Source organism: Podospora anserina, chromosome 4, assembly GCF_000226545.1.
Source record: "Podospora anserina S mat+ genomic DNA chromosome 4, supercontig 4".
In the NCBI taxonomy this organism is placed as follows: domain Eukaryota; kingdom Fungi; phylum Ascomycota; class Sordariomycetes; order Sordariales; family Podosporaceae; genus Podospora; species Podospora anserina.
Window position 1 is genome coordinate 1,127,737 of NW_001914850.1, and position 22,993 is coordinate 1,150,729.

Sequence of the window (22,993 nt, forward strand, 5' to 3'; positions counted from 1 at the left end):
GGTGGCTTGTACGTACATAACCTTGCGGGAGTGGTGGGTTTGAAGGGAACTGGGTGTTTGAGAGATAGTTCCAACGAAGAGTACTGCTTCGATAAATCAACTTTGGGGTTCGATGCCTGATGCTTATCAGTGAGAGGGGTTGTCTCCTCCCAGCCGTCAAAACCTTAAGCCTTCCAAGGCCACATGAGCAAACATTTTAAAAGCCACAGCTCCACAACCAGGGACGGGGATGAAGGCGTACTTGGTGAGATTACTGAGCTTGAATAACCACATATGGAAGCTTGTCCCAGCACGGATTAACCCAATCGCAGGTGAGAATGGTGTCGTGCACCCTGTGCGATTAAGACTTAGGACCCTCCCCCGCAAGGAAGACAACGACCACGACGGAACACGACATACGAAATGGACTTTTGTTGGCAATTGCGCCGCTGCCGATATCACCTATTACAACATGGCATTCCGAATGTTTGGCGACATTTTGAAAGTCCTGCTTGATTATGGGGACGGGATCAAGCTGGACGCGCCGCTTACGCCCCCGGATAGCAGCGAGTCGGAGACGGGCTTTCTGCTGACGTCTGCAGTGGATTCCATAAAGGCATCATGGGATCCTGAAGGGTTCTTTGCGAAGGTGTTGCTGGAGGAGGCGACGGAGAAGAACTGGTCGGGCAGGAAGAAGGGAAGCGATGAGCGATGCATCGGCGAGGGCTGTGGAGGGGCATTGGTCCTGGCATTTGGCCGGGGCCGGTGAAGGCGCTTGTGGAGCACGGAGCCGAGGTACCTGATCACCTCGACGAGGCAGAGTTGGATAAGATTGATAAGATGCTTCGTCGGTTTGCTGCGTTGGATAGGAAACGAGCAAGGGTCGAAAAGGGGCAGCAGACAGAATAGAAAGAATAAGAGCAGCAGAAAGAAAAGGAGTAGAAGGAATAGGTGAGTTTCTGGAGGAGGAGAAAGCCTTGACGGGAGATGTCCAAGATACGAGGTTTTGGGCTCAGGTACGTACTGCCGAGCGGAGCTGGGGCTTTTGGATGGGATACCTACCTACTTCAGCAAGGTGGTGGTCAAGCAGTTATATTTGCCTACTTGATGCCCACTGGCTTTGTGAAGAACGTTTACATGCAGAGGGCTTGGTCAAATAGTCAAAAAGTGAGTTGAAAAAGTCTGTCTAAAAAGCTTTCGGGTAGATTTCTCATAGGCCTCTCAGGTATGGTTTATGCCGTGATATTGAAGGAAACAAAACAGGAAGCTACAGTCGGTGTTGCCTGGTCGGATCCTCACAATGTCCGGGCAGGACGGTCTTGATAAGTTCTCTTTGTGCTGTGCTGTTTATCATGCGCGGCACTGCATCACAAGTGTCTTTTATCGGCGATTGTGAGGTTTGCCTGGCACTATAGTGGGAAGAGGGCGATCGAGACTATAAAAAGCTCGTATGATTGACAGAGTCGGACATGGTCCTTTTCTTGATTCAAGTTTCAAGAGTTGTTGTTTTGACAGTGGTGTTGTCAAAGCTGACCAGGTCAAGTCTTGGCATTAACCCCCCTTATCCCACCCCTTTATTTGTTTACTTTCTTTCCATTTTTGGTTGTCTTTACAGGGCAACAACACACACGCACAGCAACACCGGTATCCACAGAACAGTAATGAATAGGTATCCTGAGTCAGTTGGATTTTCTACTCAACAGTCTTATACTGTATGGGGGTATCTCACTAATCCCCTCCTTCATTTCTATCCCTCCTGCACGAGCCAAAATAAGGTGGGAATTTTGCAGTACACATGCACACACAAGACATACACTGTCACTCACACTGACAACCGCCATCCTGACATCCACTCTCAGAACAACACATCACAAGCATGAACCCCAGCAGCAACCCCCCCCCCCCCCCTAAACGCCCTCCTTGCCCTCCTCTTCGCAATCCTCTAGCGCGAAGAAGATCCCCCGAGTCTACACATCCATTTCGACAGCCTCTCCCTCAACCTCTTCTTCTCCTTCCCAGGGGAATCCAACCCCTCCCCCAGGTTCCTTTCCGTCACAGCGCACTTGCTCGCTCTCTTGGAAGAGCCAAACAAGCTCCTGCTCCTCTTCACCATCACTCCATGCGTCTCCCTATCTGGCGAGGAGACAACCTTGATGGTGATACTGCTGTTCCTATGAATGTTGCTCCCCTCAGCCTTGAGTGAAGGACGGATCGGAGCAATTGGCTGGGGCGCGGAAACTGGTGCTTCGGGGTGGGCTTGGGCCTGGGACAAAACCGCAGTCTTCTTGGCCGCGTTCATCTCTGCTACTTCAGCTACCGTAGCTTCAGAGGTGGAGCTCGCTTGAAGCCGCCTCTGCATGTAAGCCGCGCCTGTGCTTGTCGCTCTGCGGGGGGCTGCTTTGGGGTTGTTGGTGGACATGTTCGATACGGGCGTTGACGAGCGGGAGATAACCGGGGTACTGGTAGGTGTAGCCGATCGCTTGTTGTGGTCCGATTCTTCAATCAGACATTGCGCGGGAAGCGAGTTCCGCTTGGTGATCCCCATGACGAGGTCTGCGCATTCGGATCGCTGCCCGGCGTCAGATGCGTTGGAGGCTCTGCTGCCCCAGGTATTCCTGCGGCTGCGCCCAACACGTGTGGCCGCTGTACATGGCGTGGCCGCTGCGGATTCTGGGCCGCTGTTAGTGGGTGTGTGGGCTGGTGACCAGCCTGAAGAAAGAGCCACCCAGAGAGCTGTCACGGAAATGAGATTCTTGGTCGCTTCATCGATTAAGTGAACTGGTCCCTCGGCCATTTCCTGGGTGAAAGAAACCGGCATCCCAAGACCGGAGTCGCTTTCACCGTCAGTGGAGAAACACAATGATGATTGCTGAGATGGAGAATTTGGAACAGTGCTGCAGGTTACGTTGGAGAGAGAGCGGCCGCGGCCGTGCCGCGGGGGTTGATATCGATTGGATGGGTTCGAAACAGAAGCATAGGAGTCGCGGATGTCTAGAGATGAAGGCGTAAGAGATGCCATGACTGGATGCCTGCGAGTGAGGGGGTTGATCATGCTGAATGTGAAGCGGGTTTGCGGCGTTGTTGTAGACGATGGTGTACTCGGCTCTGTCGGATGCGATGTTGGCGCCGATTTGTGCCTGCGAGCCCATCGGGCTGTGGTGGTGTTGCCATTATCATCGGTGTGCGCAAAGTCCCAAGAGCCATTTGGCAGTGGCCTGGCAACCCACACCGTCCCGTCATCCAACACGATTTCAGCCTCGTCCGAATGGCGCAAGGGGCTATAGACGGCAACGAGTCTCCTTTTCTCGAGCGCGTCGTCGCTGTCACCTTCGGTGCTGTCGCTTTCCACATGATCGTCGTCCCTCCTCACCAAAACAATGTCATCGTAAGCCAATGAGTGCTTGACCCCAAATATTCCTGGAAACCTCTTTGCCAACCGGGGAGCTATAACCGGACCGGCGATTCGGCTCGAAGGAAACACTTCAAGCACTGGTCTTGACCGTCCATCAGCCGATACCAACTGAAGCTGGAGAAGAAGCCTCGGCAACACCTTGCGCACATATTTGGTCTTGTCGAGGAGCTTCGGGGTGGGATATCCAAGGCCGTAAGTGGTGCTCTTGCGCTGGACTCTATGGCGATGTCGTCGTGGTGTGGACCGGGCTGTTAGTGTACCAGCATTCGGATTCGTTACATCACTAAGCTCCGAATCCGATGGTGGTTCTGGCATGGCGGGCGTTTGAGGAGGGGCGTCCTCCTCGGGGTCCTCGCGAAAGCGCACAACGGGTGAAAGTGCGCGGGGGATGTAATCAGACGCCGGACGTTGGCGGATGGGGGCGGAGGCGCCATCCACGTTCACCCGTTGTTTTGGTGGCGCAAAGGCGGAGCGTAATAAGGGGCTTCGTAGGTTGTGGGTGGCGACTGGAGGTGTAGATGGTGAAGGGCGATTCGAATATTCATGGCCATGGAGGCTCGCGCCCGAGTGAAGAAACATTATTATACGTTACTTCCTACACGCATGGAAAAGGATAAAAGACGGCGCAAAGTACAAAAACAGAAAATTAACGTGGAGTTGGGATTGGAAGCTGCAAAGGACCGGCCCTGCGTTAGATGGTGTGGGGTTGGTGGTTTGGAGGCTGTTCCAGCTGTTGTGATCCAACAGCTCCAGCTACCCTGGGGCGGTGCTCGCGATAGCACCTCCACCGGGCGTCGACGTCAGGAGTGGGCAAACTCCACTGGTTGAAGTTGCCTCCTCTTCTTGGAGGATCAACCGGTTGTGACGGAGGAGTGACGAGCGGCAAGCCAAGCTGCCGAGGCAAGCGAATCTGCAAGTCACAACAGTAGCCGGCAAGCTACAGCAGCTGCCATCGATCGATCGAGCGGTGCGAGATGTAGCGTGCTGCCCGTCGCTTTTGGTGCCACTGTCGTGTCTGTCTGACAGTGTCACAAGTCAATGCCGGCTTCGCAATTGATCTTGAGCCTATGGGTCTGTGGGAGCCTGGTGGTTGAAAGAGAGCGAGCGTAATGCTGTTTGTGGGTTCGGGATGGCGTGGTTGCTGCTTGCTAATAAGTAGCGAAAGAATGTTGAGAATAGAGAAAGCTGGAGAAGGTGTTAAGCAGTTGAGCGGTCAATGGTTCACCTCAGAGGAGGGAGGCCGAATTGATGAACCACGAAGCCGCTGCAAGAGGAGCTGGCGTTGGTTTTAATTAGCTGAACGCCGTCCAACGCCCACTCGGCGCGGCTGCCAGTGTATTTGGCGCGTGGCCAATAAGGCCGAAGCTAAAGCTATGGAAGGAGCGGAAAACCTCGTGCTTCCCGGCTCCGTTGTGGGCTCTTTGCAGCTCGTGGGGACCATGAAAATCAGTGGGTGGAGGGGCACAGCGCGGGAGATTCTGGTTGCTGGAACGGGTTTGGGGCAATCAAAAGGTGCCGATGATTTGGGAAGCGTGGAAGGGCCACGGTACCATGCGGCCGGGTCGATTTCGATATTGATTGATGTTGAACAGTCCGGGAGGTGCCGATCTTTAGACTTCAAATACCTCGACAAAGACTTGATCAACTGCGCGACAATGAGAAAAATAGAAGCATATTTGGGAAGAGGTTGCGAGGCGGTCAGCCTGCTCGACCAAGGGAGACCGGGCAGTACCCAGAGAGGCCGGGTCTCGGTCTATGGTTGAAAGTGGGTTCCTTCGGCGAGGTGTGTTGTTCTCGCAGCATCGGATGAACCAATGCGTTTTTTTTCTGCTTCCAATCAAACATGTCGATGTTTCTGGGCAGGTAAAACGTTGGAAGAAGCGATCACAAGAAGCTGAGCTTTGTTTCGAGACCAGGAACAAGTTGATGGCAGCGTGGGAAGCAAGGTTACTCCAGGTTACACAGGAGGTTGTTCTGCTGCATTGGCTTGGCAAGTCGGCATGGTGTGGTGACATCTGGAAGCGGGAGTACCTTTCCCTTCCCTGGGGAATGACAACCGAAGCATTAAGGACTTCCTACGAAGTAGAAGTCACCCACACTGCCACAGCCTGTCAAAAGTATTTCGCACTCTATTGACATCAAGCTTTCCCGGCCAGCTCATCATTGTCATCGGATGAACCTGCAAAGTCATTCATCGGGTTCCTGTGCCGAGAATGCTTGGCACAGGCTCGGGAGCCCCACCCCGCCGCGCCCCGCCCGGGACCCGGAGCTTTTCACGACACCGATACCCGTTCGCAGTTTTGTAATGTTGCCGAGATATTCGACGAAAAGGCCTCGAACACCCATGATCACACGAATCATGATTAATTTAAGATGGATTCTTTGGAATTCCAAGATTATGATATAATTATGACGCTGAGGTGGGAGACACCAACCGCATTTTTGCGATTCTGTTGGAAGGACTGATATCCCAAGGAAGGCCTGACGTGAATTATTGAACCCGAAGAATACGGCCGCCGCCATGATCCGAACGGCTGACGAATGATCGGCGCTCAGGGTCGCTCATCTTCAACTGGCAAGTTTCGAGAAAAACGTGGAAAGCCACCTCTCCAAGCCACCCTTTGAACGTCAGAGTGGGACCCATCAGCCTCACCTTGTTTCAATTGCATGCCCCACATCCAGTGCTGCCAACCGAAACCTGAGTTGCCAAAACGTCCTTCATGAGCCAAAGGCCGGCCGTTACAACAACGAGCAGAAACCGGCACAGCATCTCGCATTCTGCTTTCCTGTGGCGTTGTCTTTGGAGAAATTAATTTTCGTTTTTAGACTTGCATCCTCGGAGCCATGTGGGTTTGGACGTTGAACCCGGCATTCTAGTTCACCCGACCATGACAGCCTCATCCCCCAGCTTCAAGAGCCCCCGTGCTCATGCCCCCACCACGACCACCATCACCACGACCACCATCACCACGCCCAGCACCCGCATCATCAGTAGTGCCCAACCATACAGAACACTGGTGACCGCATTTCTGATATGGAAAGCTGTCTTGTTTGCCATTGCCCTGGGAAGCACCCTCGTGGGCGACGCCTATGACACGTCCGCCGACCTCTTGGTGCACGGTGGCGTGGAAGCGGCAACGACGGGCCAACAACGGGCTCAGCAGCCATTGGGTCTTTCTGGTGGTCTGGTCTCGCGGTTTGCCAGCTGGGATGCCATTTACTTTCTCAGTTCTGCAAAACGAGGATATATATATGAACAGGAATGGGCCTTTGGTGCTGGCCTGCCCATCGTGGTCAGAGGGATTCTTCAAGGTAAGTTGATGGGACACTTGTCAACGGGACCGCAATGCAGAGGCCATGAAGCGTTTGGTGATCTTTGTTGGTTACATTCATATATATCTCCATCAATATGGAATGCTGACACATGGTGTTCACAATCTGGTAGGTGCAAGACATGTTGGTATCGCTCCCCCAGCAGATGGGGGTGTTCTCCCTGAAGCTGTCATTGGCGTCACTGTCGCCAATACAGCACATTTTCTCTCGGTGATTGTGCTCTTCCGCCTCGGACAGGTTGTGTGGCGGGACCGCACTCTATCTTTGGTTACGGCTCTGCTGCACATCGTCTCGCCTGCTGGCATGTTTCTCACGGCGCCTTACATGGAAAGCTCCTACGCCTTTCTGGCCTTTACCGGATATCTTCTCTTTGCACTGAGTAGCCAAGCTGAGAGTCGTGCACTTGCTCGTGATGTGTATTTGGTGCTCGCAGGGATTTTCTTTGGTCTGGCCACAGCCTTCCGAAGCAACGGCATTCTGAATGGTATCCCATTTGCCTGGGAAGTTCTGCGGCACCTCCCGAATCTGCCGCATAAGCCTTTCGACACCATCCGCCGCCTTGTCGCGTTGGGCATCGGGGGTATCTGCGTAGCTCTAGGGTCCATAATCCCTCAGGCCATCGCTTATGGGCAGTTTTGCTCCGGTGCTTCCGGGGTAGATCCTCGGCCATGGTGTGAGGCTTACTTACCGAGCATCTTCACCTTTGTCCAGGAGCACTATTGGTAAGTTTTCTTGCCTCCCGGTATTTTCCGCCAACATCACCTGCTTACTCAAATTTTTCCTTTGACGTTCAGGAATGTCGGCTTCCTCCGCTACTGGACGATTTCTAATCTCCCATTATTTTTGCTCGCCACCCCGATGCTGGCGATCCTAGTTCGATCGGGAGTGGAGCAACCCACATCGGCTCGGCAGCCTGTGATTGCCGCCAAACCCGTCGAGTCGGCCCAACTGACGTCGCTTGTTCAGTCTGCAGCGGCGGCTCAAGTGGTGCTTGCTGTGCTTGCTATTGCCATGTACCATGTGCAGATTATCACGAGGATATCGTCTGGGTATCCGCTGTGGTATTGGTGGGTGGCCGGGAGCTTGATTCGGGGCGAGAAGGTGGGTGGATATATTGTCAAGTTTATGGTTTTGTATGCCTTGATTCAGGGGGTGTTGTTTACTTCGTTTTTGCCCCCTGCATGAGCGTGCTGTGTGTAGGGAGTTATCAGTATTATATTATGTATCTATCTAGTTGGTATATGCCGTCCATATCCAGTCTCGTATCCCGTCGTGTTTGATCCTACGTCTATATATTTGTGTTTCGTTCGAAAGCGATATCCTGTTGCCATTGTTGTCGTACCCGGCCAGTTCCAAGCCTGGTTTTCGTTTCTTCCTTCATTATTTCCATCTCTTCTGTTCACATGTCCTTTAAGCTGGATGCCGTTCCCTCTCTTCCCTCATTACTTCCATCTCTTGTTTATCGTACCCAATAGTCCCATGTATTCACATATCCCAATATCCAAATTATCAACCCGTTCATTGCTCTCCGCCCTCCTCCTCCTCATTATCGCCCTCCCCCATAACCAACCCAGCCCTAACAAGCCAAACCCCGGCCATAACCGGCGTAGTCACCAACCCCAACACTCCTCCCAAAACAAGCTTAAACACCTGCGGCGCCCAAGTAGCATCATACTCCCAGTCCCCCTTTCCGTTTGCCTTCCCGGCAGCAATCAACAACCCCACCGTCGGCCCCCAAAAGATCAAAAAACTGACCACCGCCACAAGCATGCTCCTCGCCGCCTGGCCCAAGAGGAACCCTCCCCATCCAAGAATTCCGGCCCCCGATGATGGGTAAGGCCACACAGAGACGACAACCTCTTCCAGACGGCCCCTACCCCCCTTCTCATCGCCCCCAGATGACACCACCGGCACCGTCGCCGGTAACGAGCAAAGCCACCTAACCAATCTGTTGTTACTGAGCAGAGAAGAAGAGCTGAACATTCCTATGGGAGGTACACCCCCGGTCTTGAGGTCACGGTTCACAAGGAACAGCTCAATGAGCCAGGTGACGAGACATTGGAGGATGATGGTTACCGCCGCGTCGCCCGCCAGCGTCGAGGGGAAGGACCATAACGTGATCTTGTCTGGGGGCTGGGGGGTTCCGTCTGGGTTGGTGCCAGGGCTGGTGGTGTACTGAGGGGCGGTGTACATTGCGTAGGCGATTGCAAAGTTGATGCCGCCTGATAGGATCAGGGCGCCGAGGCCGTCGAGGAGGAAGAGGTAGATGAACTGGGGGGTTGTGAGCTTGTTTGTTGGGGGGAGGGGAAGGGCAGGAGGGGAGAGGGTGATGGTTGTGCTTGGTGGGAGGCTGGCGTTGTCGGGAGGGGAGATGGGGCGGATGGCAGTTTCAATGTCGGGTTTGGGGGTGGTGATGTTGGATGTTGGTGGTGGTGGTGGTGGTGGTGAGCTGCGGGAGAAGGGGTTCGGAAGTGTCATTGTGATTGTTGGTGATGAAAAGAGTTCGTCAAAGTCGCGATGGTGAGTGAGGTTGAGAGGGAAAACTGAAAGATAAAAACAAGATCTAGATCATATCACTAAAATGTTAAATCGTGAAAGATACTTGACGATGGTTGTCTACCAGACAATTGAAAAGCAAGGAATGAAGAGCGGTGTGTGTCCCAAAATCTCCGTCATGCGATGATGTGAGACCCGTGAACAGGTCGACTGAGTGATGCCAAATGACAAACGCGTCTTTCTTTCTCTCCCATCCACGAAACCAAACCCATCCCTTTCTCGATCGAAATTTCTCCCAGCCACTAGGGGCCTAGGCCACCCAATGCCCAACCCTACAACATCAAACCTGTCTGAGATGAATGCGCCGTTTGAGCAGTTTGAATGGTTGAGCCGTTGCGCATTCGTTGGCAACGCTACGCCAAGGTTGGGCGGTGGGGCGTTGCTGATCAGGGTCCAGTTCATGCGCTCGGTGGCCGATTGGTTGGAATGAAGACAAGCGATCCACATTGCCGTTTATTTTGGGGATAGCGCCAGGGGTCTTGGACGTGCCGTTTCTTGGCCATCTCGAGGGTTGTCATGAATATCGTTCTGAAGAGAGTTATGTTAGACCACACAGGCAAAACCAGATGGTGTGAGGATATAGAAAGTACATCTTGGAGCTCATCCAACTCACACGCTGCATCCTCCAAGGGAGGTATAAATATGGACTGTAGCAGCTAACAATGATAAGAGATCATATCACCTCGAAAAGTCTTGCGTGTCAGAAATATGCAGATATCCTTGAGAGTTTGAGGTAGCATACTCATGTGTCAGCAGAGGACTGACGATGGGTTTAATTTTTATTAAATTTAAAAGTAATAAATTACCCAAGTAAGTTACTATCAAAGAGAGTTAAACTTTAATATAGGTAGTAGATGTGGACGGCAAAACAATAGGGTAAACAGCAACAATGAAGGTGAAAAAGTAACTCAAACAAGCAATTGTGGAAAGACAGGCATCGGCTAGTAACAACATCAATGTAGGAAAGAGCCAGCGGTCGTGCCTGCCAATCATGCCATATGCGACCTCGCTCCTTCCCTCCCTTCATAACCCATGTTTTCGCGCACCCTGATATCTGAGAGCAAAGGAGTGGGTGGACAGGCAGTATGGCCTATCGGTCACCCGCGACGCAACGTGGATTCCTTTACACCTGCTGCCCGGTCGCTCTGATCTCTCGGAAACCCACCACCCATCCCAGTGATTCCTGAGGCTGGAATGCCATAGGTTGAGGGTTCGATTCCTTTTTGGGGCGGCCGTCTTTTTGCCCCTGACTTGAGGAGAGAAGCTTGCTGTGAGGTTACTTCCTCTATTGTAAGCCCGCAACCATCACCCATCCTTCCTCAACTGCTTGCCCGTTCTTTCCTGGTCATTAGAGGTTGCTGCCCCTTACAGAATAGGTGCGACCGCACCATGCCTTTCCACTGCCGTTTCCGTAGGCTGTCGGTCAGGCGAAACACTGCTTGCTGCGGAGGCATATGATGTTTGCGTAACAGCAGCTACTTTGCCATATCGTGTTCCTTCCTCTTTCTGACGACGACTATAAACCCCCCCTCGGGAACAAATTCTCTCCTATCTCTTCTCTTTAATAAATTCGTAGGTGATAGAGTCGTCAAAGTCCCTTGCCGTTCTGTCACAACATGATGACATGATATTTATCGAGCTTGCTTTGCCTTTCAACGATACAGAAGCGTTTAAACCTGCACCCCCCAACTCGGAAACATTTTTTTCAACCAGGTCCCAGCAACACGTCTTTACTACTCTCTCACATTCCATAATTCCCATCAAACCAGCCCTGGCCCTTATAGTCCCCCCCCAGCACCGTCTCGATTGCCACCGGACCCCCCAACCTCCTCGCAAAGCTCGCCCTCGTCCCGCCCGCCCCCGGGCCCGAGTTGGCATACTCCCCAAAGTAAACATTCGACGTCCTCTCATCCCCCGCATTCCAAATCCTCCATCCCGCCCCATTGACAACACCACTCATGGTCGTATTCTGAAACACAACCCTGGCGTACTCCCTCCACGGCCTACCCAGGTAAAACGCCCCGTTGTTCACGCTCTGCCCTGACTTGGCTGCGATGTTGCAGTTGTTGAAGACATAGAAGTTTGGCGAGGCGGAGTTTGATCTCCCAGACGCTACCCGATGTCAGCCCTGTTCAAGGGAGGTGGGGGAGGGGACTTACCAGTAATATATCCTACCGAAGACGACAGCACTCTAATATCGCACCTCTCAAACCAAGCCGGGCTTTCCTGTCCAAAAATAAAGTCCGTCACCCCGACGATCTCGCAGCGGGAATAGTACTGCTTCCCCCGGTTGGCGAGGACGGTGTCTTGATACCCCTGGAAGGAGCAGCCGTAGTAGCCGCTGTCGGCGTACGCGGACAGGGCTACGGCTTGCGACCCCTTGCCGTAGGAGTTTACGATATTGAGGTTGTAGATCTTGACGTTGTTGGCTTTTACACGGACGGTGCCCGTCTCGTCGTTGGAGGCGCCGGTGTTGGCTTGGGATTTGGACTGGGTTATTGTTACGGAGTTTGAGGTGTAGGAGGCTGAGTTGGTGGTTGAGCCGTAGATGGAGATGGTGGATTTGACGGCGGCGGGGATGAGGACTTGTTCTTGGTAGGTGCCGGGGTAGAGGAAGATGCAGACGGGGGAGGTGGAGGTTGTGGAGAGGGAGGTGATGGCGGAGGAGAGGGTTGAGAATTGGGCCGAGTGGGCTGAGGGGGTCTTGGATACGCGGATGCAGGAGGAGGATGGGGGGGTGGTGCGAGCTTGGGCTGCCGTTGAGGGGATCAGCCCGAGAAGGGGGAGGAGGAGGGGGAGGAGGTGCATTTTGGCGGTTGGGTAAGGTGGGAAAGGGGAGGTGGTGAAGAGGAGGGGGATTTGCACGGGAGGGTTCATGGGGTGGTATTATAGAGACACAAGCCGGTACTCCGTAGATCACATGCGAGATAGATCTTGTGAAGGCGCGGAAAATCTTGAATCTTACCTATCTTGGCGGATGGGCCATCAAATGCTACCGCCGCCGAACACCTTGCTGGAGAATTGCATGCGGAAGATGGGTGAACGGAGGTCGTCGAGTCGGAGAAATGCCGAATTGGGAAGATTCGGGGGAGGTGATTGGTGGACATTTACAATCCCCCTTCTAGTCGCATCATAGGGCTGTTCCACTTTGTTCCGTGTACTCTTCTGCTCTTTTTTGTTGTTTTCTCTTAGTTACTTTCACTCTTAATTTTGAAGGATCTGTCTGTTGAGCGTGACTTTTGTCAAATCAACCAACGAATGCCCCCTCTTTGCTAACATCTATCCAAAGCCATCTGCTGCCAAAGTAATGGCGTCAGAAGCGGCTGTTTAGCCGGAAGACGACTGGTGCGCATCTACGTCTATGTAGTACATAGCCATCCGGACATTTGGGATCTCTTGGTATGGTTTCGGTACCTGACATCTTGACAGAAGCAATGCGGGTTCATTTGCGGGTGAATTTGGTGATGGCTCCCGGCATTTTGATTGGTCTGCCATCGTGGATATATTTAGTAAACATGTTTTAGACATTTCGATCATATCACTGAAGGAGTCAAAAGTCGTCGAGGTCACAGAAACAATCACCATGCATCAAGGAAAAAGACTTTGAACAAAAAGTCATGTTTGTCTAACCCAGGGTCATCCATGTGAGCCAGTCGTTGACTACATATGCCGTCTCCTCCCAGATAAAAGTCCCCGGGAGGAAACCAAATAGTGTACGAAAAGAAGAAGAAAGTAGCAAAGCCATATATACATGAGAATAAAACTTGTAGTTTTGTTTTGGGATCCCCAGCCTCTGATCCCTCAAAAATGGGAGCAAGCCATCAGCCGGGGGCCCATAAATTTGTGGTGCACCAGGCTTAAAAATGTTTGCTTCGTATGCACATCAGAGAATCGAAATCAAAAGTTCCTTCTCTCGAAAAGAGGTTGACCGCTTAAGCGCGGGCGACCTTGCGGAGGTGGCGGCGACCGAGACCGGGGCAGCGGGTAGGCTGGGGGCGGGTGCTGATAGGACGAGTGCTGGTCTGGACAGGCACGGCAGTCTGAACAGCAGAGGTCTGAGCAGCAGAGGTCTGGACAACAGAGGTGACGATGGTGGTAGGGCTGGGTACAACGTTGACAGCGGTGGTAGTGGCAATAGGAGCAGGGGCGTTGGTGGCAGCGCCGGTGATAGCGGTGGCAGAGGAAACGATGGCGGAGGAGCCCTGAGCAACGGGAGCGAAGCCGGCGGGGAGAGCGGGACCGGGGATGGGGTAGCTGTCGAGGGAGCGGTAGATGTTGAAGCGGATACCAGCGTCGGTGGGAGTGTAGAGGGAAGTACCCTTGACACCCTGGGGAAGGACAGTGCCGGAACCAGTGACCTCAATGTTGAAGCACTGAGGGTAGTTCTGGGCGCCGTTGAGGTCGCCGCCGGAGTGAAGGGCGATGATCTCGTGGCGAAGGACGTACTGGCCGGGACGGATGTTGGCGGGAATCTTGATCATCCAGCTGTTGTTGTTGTCAATGAGGACATCGGAAGCCCACCGGCCAGGGGCCTGGGCACCGTTGACAAGACCAGCCTCGGCGATCTTGAAGAACTCGAGAGCAGTCTTCTCAATCTTGTCGCAGCCAGTGTTACCGCACGAGGCAAGGTAGTCAATGACGGGGCCGTGGTGAGACTCGGGCCAGGTGTCCCACTGAACAAAGACGCTGTCACCCGCGGCAACAACGATGCGGCCCTGAGCGTTGGCCGAGTTCTTGTGGCAGATAATGTCGCTAGAGGCGAAAGACTCGGGGCCAACGAAGCCATTGTCGGTGTTGGAAGCGGTCCAGGCGGCAACCTTGGGGGGGTTCTGAGTGTAAGGGAAGCTGTTGATGTCGTAGCCCTGGAAGGAGGCACCATTCACGACAACGTTCTTGACGTGGCCGTGGGCGTTGACAGCAGCGGCACCGGCCAAAGCGGCGAGGAGAGTCTTGGAGGTGAAGGAAGGCATCTTGAAGGGTTGATTTCGAATCGCAAGGATGGTGGTGTTAAAAGCGTTGAGCAGGTCCGTCTAGCGGGGATATGTGGATTGTAACTTGGTGTTGGTTGGTGATGATAAGAGATCGGAAGAAATGTCTTCAGTCAATGAAGTGAGTGTAGGTATACAATGAATGTAGTTCGAAAGAAAACGAAGGAATGGCTCAAAAAATGAATGGCTTTGCTAGAAAGGTCGCGTTGCGCCTGGTGAGGAGAAAAGGTGGGTGCTGGAGGGAAGCAGTCGAGATGTTATATACCTGATCAATCCTGAGATTATCCCATGACTGTGTATGAGCTTCCCTGCTCGAAGATGGATGTCAGACCCCTGAACGGTGGCTTGCCTACTTTAGGGGGTGGGCGCCGGGACCAGGATGAGCCCACAATGGTGGACGCATCGTGCGTCCGGTGTCAAACGGTGATGACGAAGGCAAACAGAGTGCTTCACCCATGGACTTGAGAAAGGAGTCTTCATACTGTTTCAGCAAAATTAGCTTCCTAGCCAACCCACCCTGGCGGGATCTCCCCTCTTTCCGTTCTCTTGACTCTTAGGACCTCAGTTATCGTCAAGGTCAGATCGACGCCCAAGATCCAGAGAATCTTCTCTTGTCCAGGTCCAGAAGGCGCTGTGTACCAGCCCGCGGCATGTGAAGCGACGGCCAAGGGCGGCATGGCAAGTAAACAGGATTGACGCCCTTGACAACGAGACATCCCGACTGGAGCTGATCTCCCATGGTGGAGTTTAAGGAGCATTGACAACCCAGGCATTCACACTTTCAGGTAAGTTCAAGCGGATGCTCACCGTCAACGTCGTCTCTGGTGTGGGCGTTCGAGGGAGTGGTGGGTCAGCCCATGTGTGTGCCCATGCAGCTGGGAAGTGATGTGAGGCATGGATGTGTGTAGATCCAAAGAAGTGGTGGTTGGCAGCGCATGATCTGACCTCAAGGGACCACTGGCGGGCTCGGCTGGGATCCCGCAGTCAAGGCATGAAACAAGGGGGAAGGTTGGTTATGGGACGAAAGCGGGGAGTTGGGGCGGTTGTGATGCCGCCGTCGACGTCGTCGAAAGCTAGATACGGGTTGTGGGCGGCGGCGGGCAACGGTTTGTTGAATTAGGGGAACGCTTATGCAAGGACAGTGTCTCGCTTGTGTCTCCTCGAGCCGAAAACCCCACCACACCCCACGAAGACCACTTCGTCACCGTAGCTTGCGAGATTCGACAGCCCTTCCAGACGCTCTTGGTCAACGGTGGCAGGGATTGTGATGGAGGCGCAAAAGTAGCCGCCGTTGACAGACCGGGATGTTGTCTGACCGCCACGGCGACATGACCCAGATTGCGGGAAGCCGGCCCGCGAGGGATTCGGATCAAGAACTGCTGCTGAGGGTCGTGATGTTTGTACAGAGAGCAAACAGGGCGAGATGATGCCATTCATCAGCCAGCGCTTGCAATCTCTCTGTATTGGCCTGCCACATGAAACACTCAAGCGCCTCTTGTCTGCGGCTGCCAATGCCCAATATCCGCCGTCCTGGTTTCAACGGTCAAGCGGGGTTCGACGGATATTCGGTACCAGCTTCCCAGGACACGGCCATGTCGATCGGCGCCGCCTTACCGGTAGTGGTCCATGTGAAGGCACCGTAGCTGACTTCATCAACGCGCATCGCCAGGCAGCAAAGTACCGGAGCGGTCGTGCTGGGCGCAGCGAGCGATCCTATGGGCGAGGTGGTGCGTTACGCAGCATAGCCTAGCGTGATATTGTACAGGTTCTCCAAGAATCTGTCGTCCGAAGTCATCCATCCATGTTCAAGCATCACCACCGCAAGCCGCCGGCCGAAGTGGAGGAATTGCTGAGGTTTCGTGTGTGGAGCAACGGAGATGAGAAGGGGACATCGTGCCACTGCCTTGCTGAAGTGCCGTGGCAGGGCGGCTCCATTATCTGATCACTAGTGAGGGGTTAGGGTTCAGAGATGGGTTAGATCCGTCGAATTGATATATCGATGCTGAAGACCACAAAACGGGGAGGACCTGCCCATATTGTGAAAGCTTTGGGTTTCCATTTGTTTTGTACTCGAAATCAGAAAAGATGTGATTGATCTATTGGACACTGACTCAGTTGCTGTCCCGAGCTGCAGTTCATCGGACTTGTACAGCAGCATAGGTATCCATCACAACACCTTACATACCTGATGAAGTTTCCCCGCATCTCTCTGTGCCTTCCACTCAGCTTCCATCCAAACTTCACTTTTATTGTGGCGGAAAAGGAAAGCAGACAGAGCTCCCGTCTGCGTCCTGAATTGCTCCTCCCAGTTGAACCCAACCTGTCATAACCAGTGCTTGGTTTTGCCAATGACTGAAAGTAGCGCCCCACTCTGCGAAAGTTGAAGAATTTGAACCTCGAGTTGGGTTCCCTGAACACTCTCTGCCCACGCTTAACTCGCATCCGATGCCAACTCGCGGTCTCTTGATATCTCAGCAGTTTTACAGCACATCGTCTACAGTTCTAACCGTATTCGACAGCGCTGGTCGGCGAAAGCAGCAAAACACAGACTTGGGCACCATATCGTCGGTAATCCTCAGTCATCTCAATATCACGGTCCCATCTTTTCACGTGCTGATCTTGCGCAGTAGTAGCTGCCCCTATTTCGACATATAACATATCGAATCAAGGAAATCGATATTCAGTCGAAATGCCAGGCCAACTGGCTGATCTGAGCAGCCTGGATGCTCGCTCCGCTGCGCTGAGAGAGAAACTCAGTCGAAGTCGCCGGCAGAACAGCACGACCATTTCTAAAGAGTCGAGCAAGGTGTCGTTAGGTGCGACTGATGACGATATTCAGGACTTGATCACCTCGATACGGGTTACATCTGGAGCCAACGATGATAACCCACAGCCCTCATCGTCGTCGTCCGATGCCTTGTCAAGAAACCATCAGGCCCATGCTGCTAACTCAACCAAATACACCTCACAAGATGAGGTCTATACGAACACTTCACAGCCCCTTTCATTCATGAATGCCATGACGAGCAACCATCATGGGTTACCAAACTGTCAAGAGACACTGGCCACACGGACAACGTCTTCCACCGGCTCACAGCCACCATACACAGGCAATGTAGAAGTCTCATCGTCAGCTTCCCACGCGATACAAGAGCTACTCGAGCTTGCTCCCGACATCAAAGACTGGCTTGAAATGACCGAGTACCACAACACAGAGGTTCGCACAGTAAAGTTGGACCGTTTTCGGCGCTTAAGAGACCTCGCGGCCAAGAAAAAGAGACTCGAGGAGGAGGAACGAAAGCTTTTGGAAGAAGCTGAGAATGATTCCTGGCCACGGCAACCTCAGAACAAGGCCACACCCGCGCCTTTGGTTACTCGCGTACAGAGTGTCTCAGAGACGAGACAAAGCTTACCTACTCCCATCACCCCCAACAAACCCGAGCCTGAGGGCAAAGAAACCACTAGCGCAATGTTTCTGACTTCAGGCACCATGCACACGGCGACAAAGAGAGCGCGCCCTGAGGAAGGGGCTGACACGCAAGGAAGAGATAAGCTTCCTCGAACTAACCACCAAGATGTCCAGAGAGAAGACAACAACCCAGTGGATGAGAGCAGACGCCTAGAGTTTGCGGACAGTCGTCCTAGCCACCCTCGGCATGATTTTGAGCGCCCCCCCCCCCGCTGGCATAACTACAAGGAGCCGTCTAACTTCCAGCGTTCTCGGAGCCCGCCGAGAGGTCCTTCATTCCGTCGGGAATACGGTGATGACCGGCCTCAGTCGAGGTACGATAGCTACAAAGGACGTCGGGATTCGGCTCATCATGACAGAGAGAACGGAAGATCACGACGTCTGGACTTTGGACGTCGAGGTGGTTAGTAGAAGATGTCTCATCCATTCCCTGGTCCCCATCGTAGCAAGGTCTTTGTCTGGCGGTCATTGATCCATGGGACTGATTAACCTGGTGTTGTGTTGTACAGATACTCGATTCTTCATCGTCAAGTCTTTTAATGAGCAGAATGTCGAACAGTGTATGGAAGATGTAGGTCCCCATCCCAATCCAATGGCTTCAGAAGGCCATGCTGACCATACAAAATGCAGAATATTTGGACCACGCAGGCCAAAAACAGCTCGACATTTACCGAAGCCTTCAACCAGTGTAGGAACGTTATCCTGTTCTTTTCGATCAACCAGTCTGGCCACTTTCAAGGCTACGCCCGGATGACAACCGCACCGTCGTCGAAGATCCCACGCCCCTGCTGGATGAAGAGCCTGCCCTGGGGCACCAGCGAGCCGTTCAGACTGGAATGGTTGAGCACCACACCCCTCGAGTTTCGAAGAGTCCGTCGAGTTACAAATCCGCTCAATGAGGGCTTGCCGGTTTTTGTGGGCAAAGACGGACAGGAAATCGAGACCAGCGTTGGACACGAGCTGTTGAATGAGATGGATTTGGAGCGGGAGCGGAGGTGGGACGAAGATCACCGCGGTGGGTTGGTATCGGACTACCAGAGGGATGAGGATTATCACCATGGGACTATGGTGAAGCGCGAGTCGTCCACTTAGAGAAAGAGGGGCAAATCCGGATGCGGTAGAGGTGTGGAAAAGCTTGTACACATAGTGTGGGGGAAACAACAGCGCTGATTTATACAAGGTGTTGGTTTATGTGAGGCAGAACATTGTGTTTATCGGGATATCAAAAAACCCTTCCAAAGTGCCACAACTGCCCTCCCTGTAAAATGATCAAGTTGGAGACTTTTGTTTCTCTGACGTGTTCCATCATCTCCTGTTCCATTAAGTGTAGTTCATCAGCAAGCTAATGAGAGGAAATGGTGTGATTACAGTGGCCAAGGAAAAAGCGAGGCCCGAAGTCTGCCTCAAGGATTGTGACATCTTGAGAGTGTATCAATCGTACGATTCCAAGAAGATCATCAGGCGTACGGGAAAACTAGATATACTTTGATTACTGCAGCGGTGACCTGGTCACGGTAAGACTGTCAGGTTAAAACTGACCAAGAATAATCTTCAGCTTTTCTCTCGTCCTTCTTTTTTGACGTCTGAGCCCTAAGGTACGTGACTGCATATCCTTTAATGGTCTTTCAACTTGTAGAATGATATGTCATGAAAAATGATGGAACGATGCCAGAAATCTATTAGGTACCAAGCATGAAAAGCTCCATCATTGACCCGACCCACGCGTACAGGACCTACGACCAAAAGACTTTAATAACCAAGAGTATGTCGCGACAAGTCTAAAATGTGAGTTTCTAAATGCCACAAAACTGAAAGAGGGGGCGAGTTTATCAACACCGAGTACGGTTGCATGGTGACATGGTACCGCTCGAGTCGGGAACACACCGGGTTGGCCTGCAAAGCTGTTTGATGGTTAATGTATTAGGTCAACCATGATAGATTTCAATCAGCCCCAGCACCTTCATCACAAGATCCTTGTGGTTAAATGGTACGGGTATTAGGGCTGACCGTTCGATTCCTCGCAAAACCCTATACGACTGGGTTTTCGGCACCTGCCCTCGAGGGGCAGGTGAGCTTTTGCCTTTTTTCCTTAGTTTATATTTTCTAATTTTTGTTCTCTTGTCTCTCACTATACACTCCTTGCTGTCTTTGAAGTCGATGTAGAAAAGGTTGGGTTTGAAAGCTATATTTTCAGGGGCTGTTTTGAATGATTACAGGAAAAAAGAAGAACAACAACACACCACACTGCGACTCAAGTGCGAGAAATATTTTGATGCGAGAGATCATGCAGCCTATACTCTTTTGATTGATTCAGTCTTGTATGTCTAAAAGCAATCAATGACTAAGGCAAGTGAGTTTCGCCCTTCACCAGAAGGCGTCTGGTATATACTTGCAGCAGACTTTAGAAAGGATCGTCCTGATAGTAGCTTTGCTCCGGATATTACTTCTTTTACCCACTTATCATATGAAATAACTTGAACCCTGCAAAGTCGAGTTGTCGATGAGCTTCATGTATTGACTCCTGTCTTTGGTTTAGCACTTCCAACGAGCTTGATTTTGATTTTGACTTGTATCTGGCTCAAGCAGAATGGAAAGTCGGGTGTGTCTGGCCATAGGAACCCTAGATATAATAGGGACGATTGTTGTCTTTACACCATGAGTGGTAAAGCTCCCAAGTCGTCGATATTTTGGACTTGAAATGCCGTAAAGAGATAGTCTTGAACAGACACTTTCATTTGATGAAGGAAGTATAGTTTATGTTTCAGTGTCTTAATTCCGGCTATAGCTAACTTAGATACTTCATCGCGGTCATTGCCATGGACGACCAGGTTTGAATGAACTAAGTCGACCATTTGGCTTAGAGATCTGGACTAGCAGACATGTATATTTCTCGACCCGTATTCAGAACCCATCAAAGAACTCTCAACTTACTTTGGAGATAGGAAGCCATGAGATGAGTAGCCCACATGTCAGATTGCTTTCCTACATCTACCCTCTCTCTTTTCATCGACATGGCATCCAGATAGAATGCGTCGACCATGTGATGGTGGTCCCCTAGGTACACAGCCATGATCCTGATGCTTCGATCATGATATCCTCTTTGAGATTTCATCCACATATGACATGTCGCACTCCGCAGTACAACGCTCGCTCTTGGCCCCCAAAGCTGCTCGCACTCGCTTGTGGTCTTTTTGAAGCTTGATTTCCGATGCTACCCGGTTCATGCTCCCGTCATCCACTCTCTATGTGGATCAGAAGTCACCACGTCACGGTTGCAAATGTTGACCATCGCGAACTGGTGGTCAGTGTTGCAAACGGCTCTTGAAAGCTCCCTAGTGGCGGGCAAATTCCTTGAAACAAATTTCCGAGACGATATCGATCGATTCTTGTTGCCAATCACCAGTTCTCACTGCCCATCAAGACGGCACTTTCTTGAAACTGGCGCAACATAGGGCAGGGTTCAGGGCTGAAAGCGCGCGGGTTGTGTCCTTGAGGGGACGTGGAAGCAACCCAAGACAGGGTGTGAAATGAGGGCCAATGAACACCCGGTCTGTGCGAGATGACACTGGCCAGCAGGTGTCAAGAGACAAGCTCCCACTGCGACGCTTGGCAACGACTCTTCAGAGTCTCGTCACCGACCAAAGGAGTTGCACGGTGAACAAAGCTGTCTGGAAAGGGAAGACACCACCCGAATCCGATCTGCGGGGCAGGGCCCTGGCCGATTTGTTGTTTCTTGACACCTCAACTGTTTCCGTGCCACCCTTTCACACCCTCCCCTCGTCCGGTTATACACTACTACAGTACTACGACACTGCCAGTTACCACATCAGAGACCATGTCAATAGCTCCTAGTCTGTCTCTGCAAGGCCCTCGGGAGAAGGGAACCAGAGCCCTCACCCAACCTACCTACACTCGGGCTCCAAACATAGCGATTGCTTGCGAGCCCTGTCTTGGCTGCCACTGACCTAACGACCCTTGTCTTCCCTCGACTCCCTCGACTCTGACAGTCTGACAGATGCAAACAATACTGGCCCGTCACAAAGGAACCACAAATGAAGACATTTGGTTACTGACTGCAAAAGACTGAACGGGTTTGGCCTGCAGCTTGTTCAAGTGCCTGCATACGCGAGCGTAGCCAACTTGGACTCTCGGCATCGTTCAGGACCTCGAAGCAGTCCTAATTCGGACTTATGCTGGCGAGGGCTGCGTGCCAAAGCCAGATCGGGACACCAGGCCTGCGAGCTCGGCCCATCTCACGCCAAATCATAGTTGAGGTGGCAAGACGATAGTCCTTCGCCGTAACGCTCGCCTTCGCCATCGCCCACGATGTCACTGCGGCACGCAACAGCTTAGACTACCCAAGGCAGGGAACGGGGAAGACACGCATACGGCCCTCCGTTTCACACGGCTACCACATCCTCGTGTCTATGCGACCTTGAATGCGACTCCATCGAGGGGGAAAAGACCAGAGACGACAGATGTCAACCATCGAGTACACGGCCCTTTGAAGAATGTTCACATTCGGTTCCTCAGTCAGGGCCAATGTCGGATGCCAGTTCGGTTCCGACACCCAGGCTTGTTATCTCTCTAGGACCTTTATTGAACGAGTTTCGCTACTTGAACTCAGCTGGTGAAAGATGACCAGGGTTTTTTATATTGAGGTCCGATGCTGGTGGGTTCGATACGGGATGATACGCGCAAACCCGGATCCTTTCGCTGACATACGGCTGCCGACCGGCACTCATCCGCACACCTACTACACCCACTTCCAGTTATCAAGTCAGTGAGTGCTTGCTGACATCGGCCACTAGAGGAAGGACCCATCACGAGAGGGTGTGAAGAAGACGGTCGGTGATGGGCCATCGAGGAGCCTCACAGCGTCCTCGCCATGTTCCTGCTCACCCACGCCGCTGCGTAAAGCCGCCCGACAGGTCCGGTCAACTTTCTCCGCACGACGACATCAGTATTTCCCCTCATTCATCATCCAACAAGCCCTCTTGTCTTCTCCTTACCCACCGCTCACCCTCCACCGTTGAAGATGTGCAGGAACGTTATCTATGGACATCCCATTTCGGGTAGCCACATGACTCAATGTCCTCCAATCCCTTCATATACAGCTCCAAGCACTCATCTCGAATGTTTACAATCGGACACGGTGATGCTAAATTTACCTGATTCAACATGCGGTCCCTGCACAGCCGATAGTGAAGAGTGGAGAGACGATGTTCACCACCTGGCAGATTGGCAAGGAGTGTG

The 22,993-nt window shown here is 52.4% G+C and overlaps 6 protein-coding genes across 6 annotated transcripts; 2 read left to right on the forward strand and 4 right to left on the reverse strand.

Moving 5' to 3' along the window:
* Positions 1-1,921: 1,921 nt before the first annotated feature.
* On the reverse strand, positions 1,922-3,970 carry PODANS_4_7600 (uncharacterized protein; the record flags this gene model as incomplete). The annotated part of the gene is made up of 1 exon (XM_001906039.1): positions 1,922-3,970. One exon carries the CDS (start codon positions 3,968-3,970, stop codon positions 1,922-1,924), a length of 2,049 nt encoding a protein of 682 aa, XP_001906074.1.
* Positions 3,971-6,279: 2,309 nt separating this feature from the next.
* Positions 6,280-7,909, forward strand: PODANS_4_7590 (uncharacterized protein; the record flags this gene model as incomplete). The annotated part of the gene is made up of 3 exons (XM_001906040.1): positions 6,280-6,703; positions 6,870-7,446; positions 7,519-7,909. 3 exons carry the CDS (start codon positions 6,280-6,282, stop codon positions 7,907-7,909), a joined length of 1,392 nt encoding a protein of 463 aa, XP_001906075.1.
* Positions 7,910-8,242: 333 nt separating this feature from the next.
* On the reverse strand, positions 8,243-9,202 carry PODANS_4_7585 (uncharacterized protein; the record flags this gene model as incomplete). The annotated part of the gene is made up of 1 exon (XM_001906041.1): positions 8,243-9,202. The coding sequence occupies one exon, from the start codon at positions 9,200-9,202 to the stop codon at positions 8,243-8,245; it is 960 nt and encodes a 319-aa protein (XP_001906076.1).
* A 1,819-nt stretch (positions 9,203-11,021) lies between these two features.
* On the reverse strand, positions 11,022-12,088 carry PODANS_4_7580 (uncharacterized protein; the record flags this gene model as incomplete). Its single annotated transcript, XM_001906042.1, has 2 exons — positions 11,022-11,382; positions 11,484-12,088. 2 exons carry the CDS (start codon positions 12,086-12,088, stop codon positions 11,022-11,024), a joined length of 966 nt encoding a protein of 321 aa, XP_001906077.1.
* A 1,124-nt stretch (positions 12,089-13,212) lies between these two features.
* On the reverse strand, positions 13,213-14,250 carry PODANS_4_7570 (uncharacterized protein; the record flags this gene model as incomplete). Its single annotated transcript, XM_001906043.1, has 1 exon — positions 13,213-14,250. The coding sequence occupies one exon, from the start codon at positions 14,248-14,250 to the stop codon at positions 13,213-13,215; it is 1,038 nt and encodes a 345-aa protein (XP_001906078.1).
* A 3,962-nt stretch (positions 14,251-18,212) lies between these two features.
* On the forward strand, positions 18,213-18,829 carry PODANS_4_7560 (uncharacterized protein; the record flags this gene model as incomplete). The annotated part of the gene is made up of 2 exons (XM_001906044.1): positions 18,213-18,308; positions 18,368-18,829. The coding sequence occupies 2 exons, from the start codon at positions 18,213-18,215 to the stop codon at positions 18,827-18,829; spliced, it is 558 nt and encodes a 185-aa protein (XP_001906079.1).
* Between the last annotated feature and the right edge of the window lie 4,164 nt (positions 18,830-22,993).